General features: G+C 36.0%; 1 protein-coding gene across 1 annotated transcript in view; it reads left to right on the top strand.

The window, feature by feature from the left end:
• The window catches only part of LOC117333520 (small G protein signaling modulator 1-like), a gene marked incomplete in the record, with an annotated part of 119,687 nt that extends 113,186 nt beyond the window's left edge, over nt 1–6,501 (top strand). The window contains 1 exon segment of the mRNA XM_033892843.1: nt 1,674–6,501. Within this exon segment, the coding sequence (XP_033748734.1) occupies nt 1,674–1,762 (89 nt within the window).
• Nucleotides 6,502–16,989: the final 10,488 nt, after the last annotated feature.

Here is a 16,989-nt window from a genome sequence, read left to right on the forward strand (position 1 = left end):
CCTCCCCTTGTCTACAGCAGGTCTTTACATGATGTAGGTCCTGATTACACACCCTCCCCTTGTCTACAGCAGGTCTTTACATGAGTAGGTCCTGATTACACCCCCTCCCCTTGTCTACAGCAGGTCTTTACATGGGTAGGTCCTGATTACACCCCCTCCCCTTGACTACAGCAGGTATTTACATGATGTAGGTCCTGATTACACCCCCTCCCCTTGTCTACAGCAGGTCTTTACATGAGTAGGTCCTGATTACACCCCCTCCCCTTGTCTACAGCAGGTCTTTACATGATGTAGGTCCTGATTACACCCCCTCCCCTTGTCTACAGCAGGTCTTTACATGATGTAGGTCCTGATTACACCCCCTCCCCTTGTCTACAGCAGGTCTTTACATGAGTAGGTCCTGATTACACCCCCTCCCCTTGTCTACAGCAGGTCTTTACATGAGTAGGTCCTGATTACACCCCCTCCCCATGTCTACAGCAGGTCTTTACATGAGTAGGTCCTGATTACACCCCCTCCCCTTGTCTACAGCAGGTCTTTACATGAGTAGGTCCTGATTACACCCCCTCCCCTTGTCTACAACAGGTCTTTACATGAGTAGGTCCTGATTACACCCCCTCCCCATGTCTACAGCAGGTCTTTACATGAGTAGGTCCTGATTACACCCCTTCCCCTTGTCTACAGCAGGTCTTTACATGAGTAGGTCCTGATTACACCCCCTCCCCTTGTCTACAGCAGGTCTTTACATGAGTAGGTCCTGATTACACCCCTTCCCAATGTCTACAGCAGGTCTTTACATGATGTAGGTCCTGATTACACCCCCTCCCCATGTCTACAGCAGGTCTTTACATGAGTAGGTCCTGATTACACCCCCTCCCATTGTCTACAGCAGGTCTTTACATGAGTAGGTCCTGTTTACACCCCCTCCCCTTGTCTACAGCAGGTCTTTACATGATGTAGGTCCTGATTACACAGCCTCCCCTTGTCTACAGCAGGTCTTTACATGAGTAGGTCCTGATTACACACCCTCCCCTTGTCTACAGCAGGTCTTTACATGATATAGGTCCTGCTTACACCCCTCCCCTTGTCTACAGCAGGTCTTTACATGATGTAGGTCCTGATTACACACCCTCCCCTTGTCTACAGCAGGTCTTTACATGATGTAGGTCCTGATTACACCCCCTCCCCTTGTCTACAGCAGGTCTTTACATGAGTAGGTCCTGATTACACCCCCTCCCCTTGTCTACAGCAGGTCTTTACATGATGTAGGTCCTGCTTACACCCCTCCCCTTGTCTACAGCAGGTCTTTACATGAGTAGGTCCTGATTACACCCCCTCCTCTTGTCTACAGCAGGTCTTTACATGAGTAGGTCCTGATTACACACCCTCCCCTTGTCTACAGCAGGTCTTTACATGAGTAGGTCCTGATTACACCCCCTCCCCTTGTCTACAGCAGGTCTTTACATGATGTAGGTCCTGATTACACCCCCTCCCCTTGTCTACAGCAGGTCTTTACATGATGTAGGTCCTGATTACACCCCCTCCCCTTGTCTACAGCAGGTCTTTACATGAATAGGTCCTGCTTAAACAACTCGCCCCCTTGTGACTTCACAAATACAAATATAATAGTCATTTCCATTTTAATCAGGACTTTTGTTCCCAATCATTTACAGAAATGGCCGAGAGACACAAAGCCAAACAAGTGCTGAAGATTGCCAGAGATCTAGTTCACAAACTGCAGACCCTTATAGACAACAAATGATTCTAGAGAGCACATCAGCAGTGGCTGAGGACGAGCTGATAGACACCAAACATTGTGTTAATGTCACAACAGCTGATGGACACCACACATTGTATGTTAATGTCACAACAGCTGATGGACACCACACAGTGTGTGTTAATGTCACAACAGCTGATAGACACCAAACATTGTGTTAATGTCACAACAGCTGATAGACACCACACACTGTGTTAATGTCACAACTGATGGACACCACACATTGTATGTTAATGTCACAACAGCTGATGGACACCACACATTGTATGTTAATGTCACAACAGCTGATGGACACCACACAGTGTATGCTAATGTCACAACAGCTGATTGACACCAAACATTATGTTAATGTCACAACAGCTAATGGACACCACACATTGTGTGTTAATGTCACAACAGCTGATGGACACCACACATTGTATGTTAATGTCACAACAGCTAATGGACACCACTCCTTTTGTGTTAATGTCACAACAGCTGATTGACACCACACAGTGTGTTAATGTCACAACAGCTAATGGACACCACTCATTGTGTGTTAATGTCACAACAGCTGATGGACACTACAATGTATGTTAATGTCACAACAGCTGATGGACACTACAATGTATGTTAATGTCACAACAGCTGATGGACACTACAATGTATGTTAATGTCACAACAGCTAATGGACACTACAATGTATGTTAATGTCACATGACAAAGCCCTGTAAATTTTATGCTATGTATTATTTAACAATAAAACATTGGGATCGGTGAGGCCTTGGAGTAACAAACTGTATCATAATTCAATCAGTCTAATTCTAGATGATGATGATGAAGATGATGATGATGATGATGATGATGAGGATGATATCTAGGTTAGGCTTCACCAGGTGACCCTGGTGTACTCTAGTTTTGAGGATGAGGGCTGTTGTCCCTCCATCAGTGTGATTAGATATAATTAATTGTGTACATGACTTCAAGTCTATTGCTGTTTTAACTTTAAAGATACACAAAATCTGGAATATTGAATGTTAATGACAAATGTATGTAAATGTTTGTTTCTTGTCTTGTTTTTGCCAAGAAGACAATGTGCAATATGTGCTTATGAAATACAGTCAAATAATGTCTGTCAAATCTCTTTCTCAAATGTGTAATTGATTGAGATTTCAAACAAGAGTTGAGGACATACTCCCAATCATGATAAATTGTTCTAAGGATTGAAACTTTTAGAAATATGCATTTATTTATAGAAAACCTGAAAGTATCACAAAGCTATGTAATGTTTGGGTGAATGAATATGTATGTATGGACAGTTAACGGATGTGGACAGTGTAAAATACGAAGTTTGTTATCTGTGAGCAAAGCTTAAGATCAGTACTACATTCCTGGGATAATTCCTAATATGTCTGATGCCTGTTAGAGGGCAGCACTGCATTCCAGGGACGATCCCTATCATGTATGATGCCTGTTAGAGAGCAGAACTACATTCCAGGGACGATCCCTATCGTGTCTGATGCCTGTTAGAGGGCAGCACTACATTCCTGAGATGATGTGTTTTAACCAGTATAAATTTATCAGTATCCATTTCAATGGTAAGGGCATAGTGCAATACTGTTTGTTTGTTTGGGCTGTGTTTCTGCTTAAACTCCAACTGTAGCCTATGTTTAAACATTAACAATAAGCCCATGTATAGTAATAAGCCTACCCACCTATATTGCTGTTTTAGTAGTTGTTTGATTGTCCAGTTATTTGCCCACACACTGACTTGAAGTCATAAATTTTGTGTTGGCCCTCTGCAGGATAGTTACAGTATTAGAGATGGGTCTGCCAATTATCATTTACATTTTATTTTTTGATCAATTAAAACCAAATTCCTGCTTGGATTTGTTTGGTGTGATAAGTAAATTAGTTGTGACAAAAAGAAAAAAAAAGCTACAGTGAGATTCCTACAAAAATGTTAAATCTCACTTTAATGTCTAATACTAGCATAGTAGATAAACAATTGGAGTGTGTCAGTTGAAGTAGTAGCAGGATCAGATTTGTTTCCTTTATCATAAGGAAGTATTCCAGTTGCAGCTTGTTTACTATAAGTCACAATGTGTAACATTTATACTTGGTTGATTGTTATATATATGATATAATTATATTTTTACATCTTTTCTGGTTGTGAGAATTTTAAGATATTTTTTTGCTTAAAATGTGATATATCTGATGTTTTGTATAAAATCTCTGAGTAAGAAGAGATATTCATCTTCAAGGTTTATTGTTCAGTTAAATGAAATCCTGCTTTAATAGGTGTTGTATCAAGGTACAAACTAATATATCTATTGTTCATAGAATATCATTCAATTACACAGTGAAAATATGTTTTATACACTTTGTTAGCTCACATGCCCGTGGCTTGGCATCCGTTGTCCGTCTCCTGTTGGCCATTAGTCTGGCATCAATTTTTCTGTTTAAACAACTTTTTTTCGATAGCCAAGAGGCCCACAAATCTGATATTGAACCTGTAGCATGATGGGATAAGGCCTGCAGCTTGCTGGGATGAATGGCCACCATGTTCAATAAATGACATTGTCCCATTTTTACAGGGGTCATATGACATGCCAAAGTCTTTTTGTGACTTTTTTTCAATAACCATGAAACCTGATATTGGGCATGTACATATGTAGCATGCATGGATGAAGGGATACCTAGTTTGTTCAAGTGAACAACAAATGTTTTATTTCTGAGTCAAAAGCAAGAGAGCTGGGTTCATGATATGGGTCAGTAGTATGTTTTGATGAAGAGCTTCACAAATTGTGTAAATGAATACACTCATGCTCTCCAGGTGAATGACATACATCAACTGTACAGTTACTGTAGTAGCAGGTGAGCGATACAGGTCTATTGGCCTCTTGTTTTTTATGGATTGTGTTATTAGAATTTCATACCTTTTTTTTAATTGATTAAGTTGCCAAAACGTTTTTTTGAAACTGTTTAAATATAATTTATCATTGAAGGGACCATTGTAACTAAATATGTTATTAATAACGCCAGTTTCACACTGCCAAGAGTTTTGAGCCTAAGATCTAATAAACATGCAATGATATAGATTATTATAAAGTAGGCAACCATGCAATTATCCATCTTAAAATACATTCAATGATCAGCATGTATATAGTGCCATTATATTGTGAAAAATGTCGCTAAAATTGAGACTTAAAAATGACATTAAATGTAACCTATTATCAGGACGTATGATATATATACCTATAGATACAAGCATTCGCTGACGAAAGCATGAATGGCCTGGCTGTTCCTTGTGGTATAGGGGTAAACAAAAAATCAGTAGTTGCTTCAGAAGATTTCATTCCTTATCTTGAAAAAAATCTGGCCTTTAATAGATCTAGTTTAATGTTTCCAAAGTTTCATTGTTCCTTACTTCATTATTTTTTAAGAAAAATATAAACATTCTGTAAGACTCCACTAAACTGACTAGTCATCAGATACAATGTGTGGCAATGCTGTTTTTTGATTGGTTCCTACAGTTGGTGTGTCAGTGCTGCCATGGAAACCTGGTATGTTTATATATGTTATCATGTTGTTAGTATTCCACAACTAATTGAAATGTTATATTGTCTACAATAATGTATGTGATGATCAAAATAATTTAATGATATATTGATGTTGATTTAGATTTTATCCCTAACATATCACAATGGATTGTCTATGTCTCTGATGTGGATTAGTCCATGTGATATGGCGGGGATGGAACTCCTATTGTGTAATATAAATGATGTTATAATTAATGTGAATGACCAAACATTGATGGATATAGAGATGCTGTAACTCTATGCGACACATGTATGAGACTGTATATATATATATATATGTAAGCCTGTACATACAATGGAGATATATTTATAAACCTATAATCCCATTTTATTTTGGTAGTCGTGTACATAAGGTCTTGAGCGTGTTGAGATTCTTTGTACAGTGTAAGTTGAATGTCTTGTGATATATTGTATTATATATACCTGGTAGGGAAAATCTTCTTCAAGTTTGATAAGTAATTGGGCCAAACAAACTTATAGCTACATGTATGTTTCCTGGTTTTTCAGATGTATGGTGTCATGCAAGTTATTGGGGTAAATTTGATACGGTGTACTAATAAATAATATGTGGATCTTTTAAACATATTACACAACTACATAATTCTCTTTTAGGACATTTTTCAAGACATTCCTTTAATAATCACCTGACAGTAAAGTTCAGGAAGTTCAGGCACTTTGGACAATTTAGTCATTTTTTTTTTCTTAGATAACATGGTTAAAGTTATGGTGAGGTACATAAGCAAAAGTATTCTGTGTTCAACTGTTTTTAGGTCACCTGAGACGAAGTCTCAAGTTATTCTAACCACCTTTTGTCCGTCATCATCCGTCCATAAACAATTTACATTTTCGACTTCTCCAACACCGCTGAACCAAATTCAATCAAATTTGGCATGAAGCTTCCCTGGCCAAAGGTCAACCAAAATTGTGAATTATAATGGTCCCAACCCCCCCCCCAGGGGCCTGAGGGGCGGGGCCAACAAAGGTCAATTAAACTTAAATATTTCAAAACTCAGGTGACTGTGAAGGCCCATGGGCCTCTTGTTATTAACATAAATCCGCTGGTCAATTTAGATATTTTTGATCCTGCAGTATTTTAGAGTACAAACTTTTGTCTCATTTAATTGGAAGCATTGGAGGCAATATAAAAAAAGTTATCAGGGCAAGAAAATAAGATTTTACAGTCAAAATACTGAATTTATTTAAATGATTTAATACATTAGTTTTACCTTGACACTACATGGTGTCCTTTGACTGAAATGTTTATAGCATGTGGAGTAATATCAATATAAAGCATCAATATGCAAAAAAAAATGTATTGAATGTGACACTTTTTCACAATGGATGATTTCAATGATACTTTTTAAATTTTATTTATTTATCCCCTTATAATTAAATATTGCCAAAAAGCAGCAGACAATAAATGGATTCTGTGAAAGATAAGTGAGTAGCATATTTGAATACATATTTAGTTATAGATATAAATAGCATGCCAAATAATCATAAATTCTTCATTGATTCACAGGGAAAATCAGAATGAACCTACAGAAATTATCAGATATATACTAATGGGTTGGTGATGGGGTGGTGATGGGGTGGGGTGGGGGTGGGGGTGGGGGTTGGGGTGAAGGTGGGGGTGGTGATTGGGTTTGGGGGCTAGAATTACTATAACTTATGATAGATTGGGCCTACAGAAGTTATCAGATTCTAAGGAGGGGGGGGGCTGTCGATGGCAATGATTTCTATAACAATTAACATTTGACAGAGTATGTCAGCAGCCTTATTAAACTTGAAGACGATAATCATGTGAAAAGTTGTAATGATGTACTTAGGTTTGTTGTTGAATCATTCAAAATACATTTACCGGTAGGTCAGTATGTACATTGTAATTGTTTATTTTTTTATTTATTTTTGTGAGAAAGTTGTGAGATGATTACATGTAAAATGGCATGTAATATTGTATCAGATTATCATTAGGACTGCAGAAGAGGTCAACAGTCTATCAACATTCAACTATGAGGGTATACCGTTATCAAATTCAACATACGGAGGTTCATACAGTCTATCACATTCAACATACCGACGTTCATACAGTCTATCACATTCAACATACCAATGTTCATACAGTCTATCACATTCAACAAACCAATGTTTATACAGTCTATCACATCAAACATACCGACGTTCATACAGTCTATCACATTCAACATACTGACGTTCATACAGTCTATCACATTCAACATACTGACGTTCATACAGTCTATCACATTCAACATACCGACGTTCATACAGTCTATCACATTCAACATACCGACGTTCATACAGTCTATCACATTCAACATACGGAGGTTCATACAGTCTATCACATTCAACATACCGAGGTTCATACAGTCTATCACATTCAACATACCGACGTTCATACAGTCTATCACATTCAACATACCGACGTTCATACAGTCTATCACATTCAACATACCGACATTCATGCAGATTCATTTGTTGACATTGATGTATACAAACACAGGTATTTGTTAACATTGTATACAAACACAGGTATTTGTTAACATTGTATACAAACACAGGTATTTGTTAACATTGTATACAAACACAGGTATTTGTTAACAATGATGTATACAAACACAGGTATTTTTGTTAACATTGATGTATACAAACACAGGTATTTGTTAACATTGTATACAAACACAGGTATTTGTTAACATTGTATACAAACACAGGTATTTGTTAACATTGTATACAAACACAGGTATTTGTTAACATTGTATACAAACACAGGTATTTGTTAACATTGATGTATACAAACACAGGTATTTGTTAACATTATATACAAACACAGGTATTTGTTAACATTGATGTATACAAACACAGGTATTTGTTAACATTGTATACAAACACAGGTATTTGTTGACATTGATGTATACAAACACAGGTATTTGTTAACATTGATGTATACAAACACAGGTATTTGTTGACATTGATGTATACAAACACAGGTATTTGTTAACAATGATGTATACAAACACAGGTATTTGTTAACATTATATACAAACACAGGTATTTGTTAACATTGATGTATACAAACACAGGTATTTGTTAACATTGATGTATACAAACACAGGTATTTGTTAACATTGATGTATACAAACACAGGTATTTGTTAACATTGTATACAAACACAGGTATTTGTTAACATTGTATACAAACACAGGTATTTGTTAACATTGATGTATACAAACACAGGTATTTGTTAACATTGTATACAAACACAGGTATTTGTTAACATTGATGTATACAAACACAGGTATTTGTTAACATTGATGTATACAAACACAGGTATTTGTTACATTGATGTATACAAACACAGGTATTTGTTAACATTGTATACAAACACAGGTATTTGTTAACATTGATGTATACAAACACAGGTATTTGTTAACAATGTATACAAACACAGGTATTTGTTAACATTGATGTATACAAACACAGGTATTTGTTAACAATGTATACAAACACAGGTATTTGTTAACATTGATGTATACAAACACAGGTATTTGTTAACAATGTATACAAACACAGGTATTTGTTAACATTGATGTATACAAACACAGGTATTTGTTGACATTGTATACAAACACAGGTATTTGTTAACAATGATGTATACAAACACAGGTATTTGTTAACATTGATGTATACAAACACAGGTATTTGTTAACATTGTATACAAACACAGGTATTTGTTAACATTGATGTATACAAACACAGGTATTTGTTAACATTGTATACAAACACAGGTATTTGTTAACATTGATGTATACAAACACAGGTATTTGTTAACATTGTATACAAACACAGGTATTTGTTAACATTGATGTATACAAACACAGGTATTTGTTAACATTGTATACAAACACAGGTATTTGTTGACATTGTATACAAACACAGGTATTTGTTGACATTGTATACAAACACAGGTATTTGTTAACATTGATGTATACAAACACAGGTATTTGTTGACATTGATGTATACAAACACAGGTATTTGTTAACATTGTATACAAACACAGGTATTTGTTAACATTGATGTATACAAACACAGGTATTTGTTAACATTGTATACAAACACAGGTATTTGTTAACATTGATGTATACAAACACAGGTATTTGTTAACATTGATGTATACAAACACAGGTATTTGTTAACATTGTATACAAACACAGGTATTTGTTAACATTGTATACAAACACAGGTATTTGTTAACATTGATGTATACAAACACAGGTATTTGTTAACATTGATGTATACAAACACAGGTATTTGTTACATTGTATACAAACACAGGTATTTGTTAACATTGATGTATACAAACACAGGTATTTGTTAACATTGATGTATACAAACACAGGTATTTGTTAACATTGATGTATACAAACACAGGTATTTGTTAACATTGATGTATACAAACACAGGTATTTGTTGACATTGATGTATACAAACACAGGTATTTGTTAACATTGATGTATACAAACACAGGTATTTGTTAACATTGATGTATACAAACACAGGTATTTGTTAACATGATGTATACAAACACAGGTATTTGTTAACATTGATGTATACAAACACAGGTATTTGTTAACATGATGTATACACACACAGGTATTTGTTGACATTGATGTATACCAAACACAGGTATTTGTTAACATTGAGTATACAAACCACAGGTATTTGTTAACATTGTTATACCAAACACAGGTATTTGTTAACATTGATGTACAAACACAGGTATTGTTAACATTGTATACAAACACAGGTATTTGTTACATTGATTGTATACAAACACAGGATTTGTTGACATTGATGTATACAAACACAGGTATTTGTTAACATGATGTATACAACACAGGTATTGTTAACATTGTATACAAACACAGGTATTTGTTAACATGATGTATACAAACACAGGTATTGTTAACATTGATGTATACAAACACAGGTATTTGTTAGCATTGTGTATACAAACACAGGTATTTGTTACAATTGATGTATACAAACACAGGTATTTGTTAACATTGATGTATACAAACACAGGTATTTGTTAACATTGTATACAAACACAGGTATTTGTTAACATTGATGTATACAAACACAGGTATTTGTTAACATTGATGTATACAAACACAGGTATTTGTTAACATTGATGTATACAAACACAGGTATTTGTTAACATTGTATACAAACACAGGTATTTGTTAACATTGTATACAAACACAGGTATTTGTTAACATTGATGTATACAAACACAGGTATTTGTTAACATTGATGTATACAAACACAGGTATTTGTTGACATTGATGTATACAAACACAGGTATTTGTTACATTGATGTATACAAACACAGGTATTTGTTAACATTGATGTATACAAACACAGGTATTTGTTAACATTGATGTATACAAACACAGGTATTTGTTAACATTGTATACAAACACAGGTATTTGTTACATTGATGTATACAAACACAGGTATTTGTTAACATTGTATACAAACACAGGTATTTGTTAACATTGATGTATACAAACACAGGTATTTGTTAACATTGTATACAAACACAGGTATTTGTTAACATTGTATACAAACACAGGTATTTGTTAACATTGATGTATACAAACACAGGTATTTGTTAACATTGATGTATACAAACACAGGTATTTGTTACATTGTATACAAACACAGGTATTTGTTAACATTGATGTATACAAACACAGGTATTTGTTAACATTGTATACAAACACAGGTATTTGTTAACATTGATGACAACACAGGTATTTGTTAACATTGATGTATACAAACACAGGTATTTGTTAACATTGTATACAAACACAGGTATTTGTTACATTGATGTATACAAACACAGGTATTTGTTGACATTGTATACAAACACAGGTATTTGTTAACATTGATGTATACAAACACAGGTATTTGTTGACATTGTATACAAACACAGGTATTTGTTAACATTGATGTATACAAACACAGGTATTTGTTAACATGATGTATACAAACACAGGTATTTGTTGACATTGATGTATACAAACACAGGTATTTGTTAACATTGATGTATACAAAACAGGTATTTGTTAACATTGTATACAAACACAGGTATTTGTTACATTGATGTATACAAACACAGGTATTTGTTAACATTGTATACAAACACAGGTATTTGTTAACATTGATGTATACAAACACAGGTATTTGTTAACATTGATGTATACAAACACAGGTATTTGTTAACATTGTATACAAACACAGGTATTTGTTGACATTGATGTATACAAACACAGGTATTTGTTAACATTGATGTATACAAACACAGGTATTTGTTACATTGATGTATACAAACACAGGTATTTGTTGAACATGATGTATACAAACACAGGTATTTGTTAACATTGATGTATACAAACAAGGTATTTGTTGACATTGAATGTATACAACACAGGTATTTGTTAACATTGATGTATACAAACACAGGTATTTGTTAACATTGTATGTACAACACAGGTATTTGTTAACATTGATGTATACAAACACAGGTATTTGTTAACATTGATGTATACAAACACAGGTATTTGTTGACATTGATGTATACAAACACAGGTATTTGTTAACATTGTATACAAACACAGGTATTTGTTGACATTGATGTATACAAACACAGGTATTTGTTGACATTGTATACAAACACAGGTATTTGTTAACATTGATATACAAACACGGTATTTGTTAACATCAGATGTATACAAACACAGGTATTTGTTAACATTGGTATACAAACACAGGTATTGTTAACATGTGTATACAAACACAGGTATTTGTTAACAATGATGTATACAAACACAGGTATTTGTTAACATTGTATACAAACACAGGTATTTGTTGACATTGTATACAAACACAGGTATTTGTTAACATTGATGTATACAAACACAGGTATTTGTTAACATTGTATACAAACACAGGTATTTGTTGACATTGTATACAAACACAGGTATTTGTTGACATTGTATACAAACACAGGTATTTGTTAACATTGATGTATACAAACACAGGTATTTGTTGACATTGTATACAAACACAGGTATTTGTTAACATTGTGTTTCCAGCTGATTTCCTAGCCTTCTGATTACGATCTCACTATTACATACTCATTCCAGTGTTTTCAGTTAACATTGGTCTTTTACACACACTTATTATTCCAATTTAAATATTTACTGTGTTAACCAATATTTAATTTGAGTTTAATTTCTATCCTTTTTATATAGATTTTTTATATATATTTCTATGTTTATCAACTGTGCATTTAAGAAATATTTTACAGCACCAATCAAACTTAATGAAATCTCATTACAGGTATAGATCTGTTGTTAATGATCTGCTCTCCTCGACTGGTAGTCAGTTTTTCTGTGGGTGTGTGATACACAACCCATGTCTCTATATTTGTGCCATCAACATTCTAATAAGGGTATACCTGTGAGTGTACCAGACAGTATGTTTCTGAGTCAGACTTGGTATGTTATACTAGCCTGTACCACTTTCGTCTACTGTAGTTGTAATGGTGCTTAGTGCACATTTATATTCTGTGACTTACAAAACAATTAGGACAAGTTTTCTGTCAAAGGAAGTTGAAATAAACAAAGACTATGATGATATGGCCCTGCTGTTTATATAAAGACACTATCAGGAGAGATTGATTCTTCTTCATTGGTAAAACCACATTTTGGCACATTGCTGATCGAAGCATTTATTTCATGTCATTCCCTTCAAGGTGAAGACTTGAGTTGAATTCACTTCTTGGTTACCTTACCCATTGTTTTGACCTTACCCACCATTCTGACCTTACCCACCGTTCTGACCATATACCCACCTTTCTGACCTTACCCACCATTCTGACCTTACCCACCGTTCTGACCATATACCCACCTTTCTGACCTTACCCACCGGTCTGACCTTACCCACCTTTCTGACCTTACCCTCCATTCTGACATATCACTGTACAGTCTTGTGTTTTATGCAGGTCTCTGTTTCCATGGTTACCCACTGAAGTATTGAGTTTAAATTTGCTCTCTGTCACCATCTCCGACATTGTGATGTGTCACGATGTAGATTGAGGTTTGATGCAGGTCTGTATTTCCACGGTTACCCACTGAAGTGTAGAGTTTAAACTTGTTCTGTCACCAGGCCCAACATTGTGTCACGGTGTAGATTGAGGTTTGATGCTGACTTCTATCATACTTACCCACCGATGAGACCCCACCACTGATTGGGAACACCCCTATATCAGATACTATGCAAGCACTACACATGTCCTATACTATATGTATTTTCCTGCTTCTCTTCGTGGCATCTCCTGTACACATTACACTGACGTACACGGTGGTAACTCCTGTACACATTACACTGACGTACACGGTTCATCTTTATTGGGCATGGACAAATTTAATTAGTATGAGAAGGGGATTGAAATGAGCAGAAATTGATTTTTGGGTTTATTTTCTAGTGCATATTTTATGATTAATCATTCCTATGGCACAAAGCTGGTATAGCAGATCTCCCTATAACACACAACTGGTATGACAGATCTCCCTATAACACAACTGGTATGACAGGGCTCCCTATAACACACAACTGGTATGACAGATCTCCCTATAACACACAACTGGTATGACAGATCTCCCTATAAAACACAACTGGTATGACAGATCTCCCTATAACACACAACTGGTATGACAGGGCTCCCTATAACACACAACTGGTATGACAGATCTCCCTATAACACAACTGGTATGACAGATCTCCCTATAACACACAACTGGTATGACAGATCTCCCTATAACACACAACTGGTATGACAGGGCTCTCTATAACACACAACTGGTATGACAGATCTCCCTATAACACACAACTGGTATGACAGGGCTCCCTATAACACACAACCGGTATGACAGATCTCCCTATAACACACAACTGGTATGACAGATCTCCCTATAACACACAACTGGTATGACAGATCTCCCTATAACACACAACTGGTATGACAGATATCCCTATAACACACAACTGGTATGACAGGGCTCCCTATAACACACAACTGGTATGACAGATCTCCCTATAACACAACTGGTATGACAGATCTCCCTATAACACACAACTGGTATGACAGATCTCCCTATAACACACAGCTGGTATCACAGCTCTCCCTATAACACACAACTGGTATGCCAGATCTACCTATAACACACAGCTGGTATGACAGATCTCCCTATAACACACAACTGGTATGACAGATCTCCCTATAACACACAACTGGTATGACAGATCTCCCTACAACACACAACTGGTATGACAGATCTCCCTATAACACACAACTGGTATGACAGATCTCCCTATAACACACAACTGGTATGACAGATCTCCCTATAACACACAACTGGTATGACAGATCTCCCTATAACACACAACTGGTATGACAGATCTCCCTATAACACACAACTGGTATGACAGATCTCCCTATAACACACAACTGGTATGACAGATCTCCCTATAACACACAGCTGGTATGACAGATCTCCCTATAACACACAGCTGATATGACAGATCTCTCTATAACACACATAGCTGGTATGACAGATCTCCCTATAACACACAACTGGTATGACAGATCTCCCTATAACACACAGCTGGTATGACAGATCTCCCTACAACACACAACTGGTATGACAGATCTCCCTATAACACACAACTGGTATGACAGATCTCCCTATAACACACAACTGGTATGACAGATCTCCCTATAACACACAACTGGTATGACAGATCTCCCTATAACACACAATGGTATGACAGATCTCCCTATAACACACAGCTGGTATGACAGATCTCCCTATAACACACAACTGGTATGACAGATCTCCCTATAACACACAGCTGGTATGACAGATCTCCCTATAACACACAACTGGTATGACAGATCTCCCTATAACACACAACTGGTATGACAGTTCTCCCTATAACACACAACTGGTATGACAGGGCTCTGTATGACAGAGTTCCCTGTACAACTGTATAATTCCCCTTAACACCTGTATAACTTACCTTAACACCTGTATAAGTCCCCTTAACACCTGTATAACTTACTTTAACACCAGTATAAGTCCCCATAACACCTGTATAAGTTCCCTTAATACTTGTATCAGTTTCCTTCACACCTGTATAAGTCCCCTTAACACCTGTATAAGTTATCTTAACATCTGTATAAGTCCCCTTAGCACCTGTATAAGTTCCCTTAATACTTGTATCAGTTTCCTTCACACCTGTATAAGTTCCCTTTACACCTGCATAAGTTCCCTTTACACCTGCATAAGTTCCCTTTACACCTGTATAAGTTCCCTTTACACCTGCATAAGTTCCCTTTACACCTGTATAAGTTCCCTTTACACCTGCATAAGTTCCCTTTACACCTGCATAAGTTCCATTTACACCTATATAAGTCCCCTTAACACCTGTATAAGTTACCTGATATATTGTGTATACCTTTATATATAATGTAAGACAGAGATGAATGTTACTGGTTGTTTATGTAAAATGTTATTGGTTGTTTATAGAACTGTTGACTAATTGAAATTAAAATGTGATGTGATCAAAAGTCTGTTGTTTTTATTGAATTGCGAGTTTGTGAAAGTCGTCTTCTGTGTGTCCATCCACCAGACGTCAAATATACCATGTAGACACTACAACAAACTCTCCAAAACATCAGACCCTTACTACGATCACAACGTAATCCAAAACATCAGCCCCTAACTACGATCACAACGTAATCCAAAACATCAGCCCCTTACTACGATCACAACGTAACCAGCAGGGACAGCTTGCAACCTAGCTGAATTATTTCTACCTATAGATAGTAACGTTCTTGACCTCTTCTGTCTACTCTGGCACTGATAACTTCAGACATCTGGTACTGAAATAGCTTGCAATTGAAAAAGTCCATGTATTCCAAGAGTCCCTGCCAACAACACGCGTAGTGTCTTTGGAGAGATCCAATCTAGAAAAGTATAGACCCATATCATTAAACTGTGTGTGTAGCAAAATCGTGGTACAGATAGTGTGGTCTGTGACACATGCTGATGCACATAACATCATTTATTCCTTCCAACAGAGCCTTCGTAAATTTTGATCCTGCGAAACAATTATTAGAATCCATTGACGGTATAACCAAGAACCTTGATGAATGACTCCAGGCATCCTTGTTATGGACGTCATCAAGGCTTTTTACAATGTCGATCACTCCTTGCGGATCCATGAATACAAGCATTGTTGGTATAAGAGGTAATATAAGCAACTGTATTGAGAGTTTCGTGTTAGGTAGAATTAACTCAAATAGTAGTTGTAGAAGAAGACAATTCTGACCTTACACGTGTTAATGTCCGTTCTAACATACCTTTGAGTTTCTTTTTACATCCGTGGCATCCCAGTGGGCCTCGATGTCAAATTCCGTATATTTTGACTTTGACGATGACACAATTGCATACCTGGTTTCTTCGTTTTGCAACAAT

The sequence above is a fragment of the Pecten maximus genome, chromosome 8 (genome assembly GCF_902652985.1).
Source record: "Pecten maximus chromosome 8, xPecMax1.1, whole genome shotgun sequence".
Lineage (NCBI taxonomy): Eukaryota > Metazoa > Mollusca > Bivalvia > Pectinida > Pectinidae > Pecten > Pecten maximus.